This window comes from Humulus lupulus, chromosome 1 (assembly GCF_963169125.1).
Source record: "Humulus lupulus chromosome 1, drHumLupu1.1, whole genome shotgun sequence".
Classification (NCBI taxonomy): domain Eukaryota; kingdom Viridiplantae; phylum Streptophyta; class Magnoliopsida; order Rosales; family Cannabaceae; genus Humulus; species Humulus lupulus.
The window spans coordinates 131216510-131225801 of NC_084793.1; the positions used below are offsets into that span (position 1 = coordinate 131216510).

At 35.8% G+C, this 9292-nt stretch overlaps 1 protein-coding gene across 1 annotated transcript; it reads right to left on the reverse strand.

Moving 5' to 3' along the window:
* Positions 1 to 722: 722 nt before the first annotated feature.
* LOC133797910 (CDPK-related kinase 5-like) lies at positions 723 to 8777 on the reverse strand. Its single transcript, XM_062236019.1, has 11 exons — positions 7799 to 8777; positions 5321 to 5451; positions 5056 to 5097; positions 4832 to 4940; positions 3222 to 3300; positions 2849 to 3145; positions 2658 to 2770; positions 2044 to 2151; positions 1876 to 1938; positions 1600 to 1767; positions 723 to 1265 (listed from the first exon to the last, which is right to left on the reverse strand). Exons 1-11 carry the CDS (start codon positions 8345 to 8347, stop codon positions 1125 to 1127), a joined length of 1800 nt encoding a protein of 599 aa, XP_062092003.1. The 5' UTR covers positions 8348 to 8777; the 3' UTR covers positions 723 to 1124.
* Positions 8778 to 9292: the final 515 nt, after the last annotated feature.

Genomic DNA, 9292 nt, shown 5'->3' on the forward strand with positions numbered 1-9292 from the left:
TCGCCTTTTGAAGCTGAACTTTTGGCTTTACCCTTTGCCTTGATTCTTGTTAGTCAATTTAACTGGCAGGATGGGGTGTTCTTGTTTGTTCTACTTTCCACAGCTTTACAGAATGGGAGATGCCCTCATTCTATTAGATGTTTTTAATTCTATTAGACTGACTTACAGAGCTTTACTGGAATAATTTAGATGTTTTTAATTCTATTAGACTGCCTTTTGTTGATTTGAATTTCCTTGTTTTTTGAGTTAGTAGAACCAAGGTTTTTGTTTTTGGCTTATTGAACTTTTGGGAGTAGATCATCAGCTTATTTGACTTTGTTTAGTTTTATAAAGTTTGTTTTCTGATAAAAAAAAAAGATATGAATTTTTTTTAATGAAAAAATAAAGATAAATAAGTAATTTTTGATACAAATGTATATTGTAAAATTTCCCTCCAATCTGGGGAGAGAGATATTGGTGAGACCCATTGTTTTATTTTTATTTTCTATCTATTTTTCTCTTCTATCCACTTTTCTTTCCAATCAAAGACAATTTTTTCTTCTTCCCTCCACTTTTCTCTCCAAATTTTCATTCCTCCCACTTTTCTCTTCCACCAAACATAGGGGGGTTAGGAGAAAAGACTTTGTCTCTAATTTTGGGTTTCCACAATCAAGGGTTGGGAGTACCAAAATCTTCAAAGATTAGATTGGTCTGATGAAAGAAATGTAGACAAAAACATTAGAGACAGCATTAATGAAACATGTATACAAAGCATCATCACTATAGTGTGAGAAGGATATATCATAAACATTAGCCCCATTTGAGCAAAAACTGACTACAACTTTACACTGGGAAACATCAAAATAGCTTTCATGGCCTTTACGAAATCAAACAAAGGACCAAACCTGCAGTTCCAGAGGATTGGTCAAAGCCGTCTCTTAGAATTTGTATGAAGTTGACGGCTCATTGTCTGTGCCAAAGTGGGTTTCAATAGAATTCGCCGCTGGGCATCCCAGACCTCAGGAAATGAATCGACAGGTTTAGGTACGCACCCGTGTTTCAATCCAAACACCTAGCACATATCACAGTTGCCTAAAATGATAGAAAAACAAGCACTTCTTTGAGCTCATTGTTACTATATCTTTTCATTGTGCCTTCACAAAGGTCCTGCTGGACACACCATGCAACAATTTGACAAATCCAAGGAAGCTTAGCTTCCCATCTGTGTGCCTTATCCAGTCATGAAGTACCACATGAAGAGGGATTGAAGGACCAAGACCAAGTTCCTAAACAACAATTTCAAAAAAAAAATACAAAATGTCAGTTTAAACTGCCACAAATAGAACAAAGATCTAAAATATTATATTCTCAGAGTAACAAGTAAAAAAGCAAATAAAATCTTTTAATAAATTGAGTGATAGAAAAACTCATGCTAATTTTTTCACAGGTGATGTCTACTTAATTCTAGTTGCTAACTGATTCTATTAGCAGTAATGATCCATAAGATGGTAGTCCGAGAGTCAATTAATGCTCACGAGTGTCAATAAATTTCAAAATCATTTAGTAACAAAATGATCAATTGACTAGAAACTGTAACACTATATCAAGATATCGACTTACAGAAGCAAGCTCTTCAATGACTATAGCCCTGTTACCATCCTTCTCAAAAAGTTCGTATGCACATCGAGCATGTTGTTCCCAACGGTCAAGTGCTTCCAGCTGATGGACACTTAATGCAGCTGCACAAAACTCTTCAAAATCCATTCTTCTGTATTGAAGTGCACTCAACTGTCATGGGACAATCAAACAGTACGAACAGAAGTAATGAGTGGATAATCATACAAGGGCATGAACATCAAAAGAATTAAAGAAAAGAAATTTGGCAGAGGAAATTACCGAAGCAATAAGATCAGGGATGCGGGATTCCTTCATTGCATCAGTTGCATTTTTCATCAGGGCCTGTTCCAGGAGAAAAATGAGAAAGACAACCAAAAACAGAAAGTTACTTTCAAGATCCAAGATCAAACTGTCCAATATGAGTGAGAGAGAGAGAGAGAAGCAAACCATCCTAATGTTGTCTAAGGATATGGTGCCATTTTTGTTTGGCTCCAAGAGGGAGAACTGCTCCTTTAGATAAAAGAGTTCATCCACAGTAAGTGTCCTGGACAAGGCCTGTGAGAATTGTCGACATAATAAATATAAATTAAAACATATGAGAATATACTTTAGAATCTTATATACAAAACATGTTTTCATGGATTAAGGGCATTAAGTAGAACCTAATTCTAATATAAGCCTAGCAATATTAAGCATGTATGACCATCTTAAAACCTAAGAGACTGTAAAGAATGTTCAAAAACATCAGAAAGGGAGAGCTATGTGTTTTAGGGATTAGGTGTCACATCTCATAAGAAAGTCTAAAAAAATTGAGTGATGAAAAAGTACTCGACAGATTTAAGACTATTTCCAAGTGTTTGATTAGAGTGAAATCAAATATTTTTAATAGCAGAAATATGGACTGCATTAATCAAGAAAACAAACAGAAGCCGTACATAACTATTTTTCAAGAAATACATTCCTCAATAGAAAAAACAATGTGGATTGACATACGTCCATTTTTTTTTCTTGAAAAGAACAAAAATAAATACTTGCTTTGATATGTTTAAAAAAAGGAGCACCTTTAAAGCAGCCTTTCGCAAAGATGAAGACCGCATATAAGTTTTCATAAGTTTGAAAATTAGAATATCAAGCGGCACGTTCACATCATTGTAGTTCCTGATCCAAGGATGACCTGTTAATAAAAGATCATGACCAGTAAGACATCAATATGGCAAACTATTCAATTTTTAGTAAATTTTGAGAAACTCACTGAGAGCCTGAGCAGCTGTCATTCTTTTCCGTGGATCCTTATTCAATAGGCGCTTAACAAAGTCCCTTGCTTCTATGGTTAAAGAAGGCCAAGGTTGTTCATCAAAACTTGGATCAGCTTTCAAAACTGCTCGAAAAATACCAGATTCGGTCCGGGCCCAAAAAGGGCGACTACCACATAACAGAATATATGCTATCACACCCACACTCCACACATCAGCCTCTGTACTATAAGCTCTATGTAAAACTTCAGGGGCCACATAGTATGCACTTCCAACAATATCATTTAGCTTTTCATCTGTCAACAATTACAAATGTCACAAGTTGATCCAAAGCTTCAAAGACTAAGAGATGACAATTGGTTGAAAACAAACCTGGTTTCACAAAATCTGATAAACCAAAGTCGATGGCTTTCAACTCAGAATTTTCATCCTTAGAAGTATACAGAAAGTTCTGATGCATAGAAAAACCAACTTTAGTGTAGTACATTAAAATTACAAAGCATATTATGAGGTATCTGATACACCACAGGAACACATAAAGCAGTAAACAAGACAATGGGAAATATGAGAGTGATTTTATTGAAATAGGAACACAAACTAACGCACCCAGGAAGTTTTAGAGACCCGGTTTCTCTCCTAGAGCTAGAGCTAGAGCTCGGTACGATAAGACTAGGCAACCCTAACTCATACACTCCCCTAATCTATTCTCATAAACTTTCCAAATAATTCTGACTCTAGGACATACTAGGATGATCAACATAATTCTATGATAATTAAACCTCCCAGAACATCCTATTGCCCCAATTTTCCACCAATTACGGTTTCCAACGTCCAGCATAGGCATATTGGAGGTCTCAGTATCACTTCAACTAGGTTAACATTTTGTCAAACACAAGTTAAAGAACCAGCTGATCTTACTATATGATTTTATAATGGAAAAGAAACTCCCATTTCACCAAGACCTTATGCCAACTATTATCTCAGAATACGGATGACTATGAATATTTTCCCTAATCACAATGTCACATGAGATACATTCCAGCTAATTTTCTTACCATAATAGAACCAACTAGAAAATCCATCATAGAAATTGACTAGAAACTATAGTTCTTGGATATGACGTTGACCCTTTTTCTTTGACAAACCCACGTTTCTTTAGAATATGATCAAACCCTTTGCAATTTGAATTTTATTATAAAAATCCTTTCAAATTGACTAGTTTTGAGACATGACCTTATTCAAGTTACTGTAAGAAAAAATATGAAAAAAGACAAAACTTACCCTTTGACCTTTGTGGAGAATGAATTTAGTGTTTCATGAATGAATTGTTGTTTGAAATCTATTATATTACTTATTAGGTCATCTGCAAAACTCAAAATAATTTTTAAAATTAGTCTAGTATGCCCCCCTAACGTAGCTATTTTGTCATTCTTATAAGTTCTCCTAATTTAGCTTACATGAGTGGATCAATAACTCAATATTAAAACATATGCATATTACAAGGCCTTGAAAGATCAAAATGTAAATCCAAAGGGAGTTCTCTCATGTTATCCAAAATAAAGGGTAGGTTTTGTAAATATATATATATATATAATTTGGTGAGTAAATATACATTCGTCGGTAGGAAGAAAAATAACAATGATTTAAGGCTATTGTGCTGATGTGTATTTTAGGATATCGGCAGTTGTATAATTTGGGGTACCGGTAGTTTTACCTTGGACACATTCTGGTTTCCTTTGATCAATAAAAGTTCAGACTCTACTATACAACATCATCTAAACTCTATTTGTATTAGAGTGTATTGTTCTTGGACATAACAGACACTTAGAGAGTATTGTTCTTGGACATAACAGGCACTAGGGCCCTTCACTCAAATAATACTTGTCAAGGATCTTTCAAATGGGCTAGCACATCCATAGCTTGGTTCACCATGCAGGCAAAAATTAGGCTAAGTACAAAACAGAATTATAAAGATATTTCACCTCTGGTTTAAGATCACGATGCACCACACCCTGAAGGTGGCAAAATGCAACAACATTTAGTATCTGTACCATGACAGCCTTGGCATCGTCTTCTGTGTATTTCCCACCCCTACAATTTAAATGAATATTTTAGCTGAATAATTAGCTAGGCCACAGTAATGCACTTATATTAGAGCTAATAGGCCTTTAAAGGAAAATCTTACAGCCCATATATTACGAATTACCTTGAAAGTATTCTGTCCAGAAGTTCCCCTCCTTCACACAACCTGAAATGTCCATAACACTTTGTCAGACATGCAGTAAACAAGCAGAAAATATTACAATAAGGCAACTGCCATTTCATAGAGCTCACATGCCTTTACATAAATCACAAATATTAGAAAAACTTCAGTATAATATTCGTATACCGTAACTTCTACCTCCACTATTTGTGGACAACACTTAAATGATTCGTATATTATCAAAATATAAATTCATTTTCAAGCTTACTCCATTACTACGTAGACATTATCGCTGTCTTCAAATGCTTCGTAGAATTGCACTAGATTACTATGTCCTGTCAAAGCTTGCAGTATCTTAACCTCCCTTCTCACATCCTCAATTGCTATGGCAGTGGTCATCTGATAACAAAGAATACATCATTAAGCTAAAGTAATTTATTAAGTCGACGAAGTGAAAGAGAAAACATGCTTTCCTTTTTCTTTCTCTACCTCGTTTCATATATTACACTCAAACTTAACAGCTAAAAGATGCAAATTATTAGAGTAAAAGAAAAATTACAGGAGAAAATGACGGGCTTAGAAGCAAAACGATGCATATAAAAAAAACAACACTAAAATTTCTCCACTCAAACAGCAGAGCTTTCAGTCAATCTGAATTAGGGAGATGATTAAAAATGTTAGATTATTCATTTAGAGGGCTGCAGACTTCATGTCTAATACTGTGAATGCATATGCATGTGCAAATAGAGAAGTGAGGTTTGTTCAACAAAGCCCACAAAACACATTTGCACACATTAAATAAACATTTCCTACAATCAAAGTCCAATTTTATATAAATAAATCAAGACAATTTAGGCATATGCTTCCTTTAAAAAAATAGTGCACGGATCATTTTATCTTGTTTGTCTAGTCCAGTTGACTCGTTGGGGAAAAACAATATTTCAGAAATTCTACTTCTGGTATTACAAACTAATATCTTTTGAAACTGGGCTCTTCATCTATTCCTACAATATTTGAGGAACAAAAGTCTATAACAATTGCTATGTAAATACCTAAGAGAGACTCGAGCCTCAAATATATCCATGTATTCCAACCTAATATTAGTTGCTTTCTGTTATTAATTTTGGAGCTCAACTTCTTTGCTCTCTTTTTTATCTTACTGATTTTAGAAGTGGTGATACCTCTGCCCTCCAGTATGAAAAGGAAACCACTCTGTAAAGTGGGGCATATCCGGTTATAGGGATTTGAAGTAGAAAATCGTTTTGTAGAGGGGGCATAGGGGAAAGCCAAGCAAGTCTAGGAAAAGCATTCCTTATCTTCTTCTTCCTGTTATGAATCTTGATCTGAACATGAGATAAGGTCCCAATCCTCTCACACGACTGTGTAGTCTTGGCACGTTCTACATCATACATTCTTCAATTATTTAGCGATCTCTTGTGTTTGGGGTCAATCATACCATATAAGCTCAAGGGTTGTACAATGTCTTGTCCTTTAAAAGAAGGTTTACCTATTACGGGACCTGGTTGTCAACCACGCATCTGGTCCAGTTATGAAATGCAACTGGCCTGATACCTTTGACCTATTTGCCATGGCAGCAACTGAAGGCTGGTGCTGAGCATTAGAAGAATGGCCTTATGTATGACACAGTACAATCATAGGACCCCATCAAGACCAAGACCCCTATTTGGACCATCCTTCTATGATTCTTTTCAATGATTAGGTCCACTCAAACCTGTGGGCTATTGGATTTCTTGATCCTTTAGTTGGAACAATCACATCTTATACAGTTATACATCGTAACATTGTTTTATAAAAGTCACTTAAAAAAATTGATAATAACTTTATTCTCATTCACATATTATGTTTTTCAATTATAAACCACATGAATTGATTTTTGCCAATTGTGCTTGGTTAAGCGTAAACTAAGTATTAAATATCATAAATAGTTGTTCTGTGATAACTTGATAGCACTAAATTATTCAGATGGGGCTAGAAGAGAAAAGATCAGCTGTTCTAATCGTTGACCCAAAAAGCAATAAACAAACAATTATGTCACATTATACACCTTACATTCAAAAGTTGCAACAAGTAGCAATGTCTGAAACTATCCCTAGTATTCTTTTCTCATTTTTTTTTATTCCCCAAAGGAACTCTGCCCTAATATCCTACATCTAGAAGGACACCAAAACCATCATTAATACTAAAAAAAACTTACCAAGAAATATGTAAAGGATCCCATCGTGCTACACTCAACTTACTATTTAACCCACTTAATTGAATTTACATGAACCCACAGTGCCAAGAAAAATTAATAGTAGTAATAATGACTAACAAATAATAGACCAGAGAGTAGAGACCTCCATGTCCATCTCCCTGGTCCCTACACAAAATAAGTCATAATAACAACAACAACAAGATAGTAACAAAACAACGGCCATTATCAGGAAAAGAAACAGTAACAGTAACAGCAAATGGGGTCTGAATTCATCAGTTTCAAATGCAAAAACACGCAAGTCCTAACAGCAACTATATAAAATATATGTAAAGTAAAATTAAAAGTTGAAACATTTATCCGTCTAGATTAAACAAAGATACTCAGACCGAGACAAACCCAGATACCAGATTATACTTTTTTATTTTCAAATTATACTTGATCATTTCCACCGAGAAAGAAAGAAAAAGGGAAAGAAAAAAAAAGGTAAAGAAAAAGGGACAGTTAAACTTCCATAGTTGAAGAGCACCAAACCTTGGACTTTGGGATGACTTTGACAGCAACGTTCTGGCCCTTGCGCTCACCTTTCTTGAACCTAGCAGAACAAGTGTACCCAAAATGCCCCCGACCCACTTCGTCTCCCACCTCCAACCTGTTCGTGAACTCCTTCGAGAACCCAAACCTCTTATCCAGCTCAACCCCATTCTCATCCTCGTCCCCTTCCTCCTCAGGAATCGCCGTCGCCGATGCCTTCTTCCCGTGCCTCCGAGCCAGCACCGCCCGTATGTGCTTGGCCGGCGACGGCGGAGGAAACGGCCGCCGGAAAAACCTCCTGGGGGTAGAACTAGCACTTTTGCTGCCGGCAGGCGCCGGGGAAGATTTCTTCAGGTAGTGGGCGGGACTGGGGCTGTAGAATGGGAAGAAAGGAGACATTTTTCCGGCGCCGGAGACGTCGTCGTTGTCATCCCTCCGGTTGTGGTGTGGGGTTGTGGCCGGGAGGGATTTAGGGGTCTGGGAGGCGTCGTTTGGGTCTCGGACCGAATATGGGTTGGCTTTAGGTGGCTTGGAGGTGCAGGTTCCCATGGCATGTGGTATTGTGATTTTTGGGTGCAATGTGAATACAGTCCAAGTCTTCTTTCTGGGGTTTTCTGAGATAAGAGAGAGCTATTAAGGATTGGGTTTTGGTTTTGCTGTGTACTGGTTCTTCTTCTTCTTCTTCTTCTTCTTCTTCTTTCACTGTACAGAGAGAGAAAGAACACAAGAAGAAGAAGAAGAAGAAGCTGGTGTTAATAATAATAAAGGGTGGGAAAAGATGTTAAATGCAAAATAAGAGAGAGGAAAGGACCTGAGCTGTAGGAACTATGAACTCACTGGACACGTGCCATGCACGTGATCCTTAGAGTTACCATACCTATTGTAAATTTTAGAGATTGAATTTTGTTTTAGGTAAAAAAGAGAAAAGGAAACCAAAGAGAATGGCTTGGCCTGAGTTTGGAATTGAGATGAGTGGGGTGGTTGGAAGATTATTGAATTATAGTAAGAAAGATATGACAATATGTTATCATATTCTTAAATGCTATTGGGACCGTTCTTATGGCTCTAATTAGACTACTACTAACTTACGCTATTGGGACAGAATGACTTAATTTTAAAATTGGAATTTGATTCATTTATATAAACATTTCATTTTACTTTCCATTTGACCATACTTTTCCCTTTTAAGTTTTCACTTTATCATTTATTAATTTTAATAGTTTTTTTTCTTTCTTTCAATAGTTTTTTAGATTATAACATATTTTACATTACAATATCTAAAGATTAATAAAATAAGGAACTTCAAGTTATTCATTTATATATCATTACTCTAAAAAAAAAAGGATAACTTCAACTTTTTATTTGTGGCACTTAAATTATGGAGAATAAATTATGAGTTGTATTAATTTATTTATTCTCGTTGTCGTTTATATTCAAGGATAATAACTGGACAAAGTGGTCCTCATATGTATTTTTGTAGGTGTATTCTTCAGA

Bases quoted from the DNA above. Each gene is read 5' to 3' on its own strand.
- LOC133797910 (XM_062236019.1), bottom strand. From the start codon at position 8,347: ATGGGAACCTGCACCTCCAAGCCACCTAAAGCCAACCCATATTCGGTC. The intron at 4,941-5,055 runs GTAATTCGTAAT...TTTAAATTGTAG, and splicing joins CTGGACAGAATACTTTCAAG to GGGTGGGAAATACACAGAAG. The intron at 2,771-2,848 runs GTGAGTTTCTCA...TTTTATTAACAG, and splicing joins GACAGCTGCTCAGGCTCTCA to GTCATCCTTGGATCAGGAAC.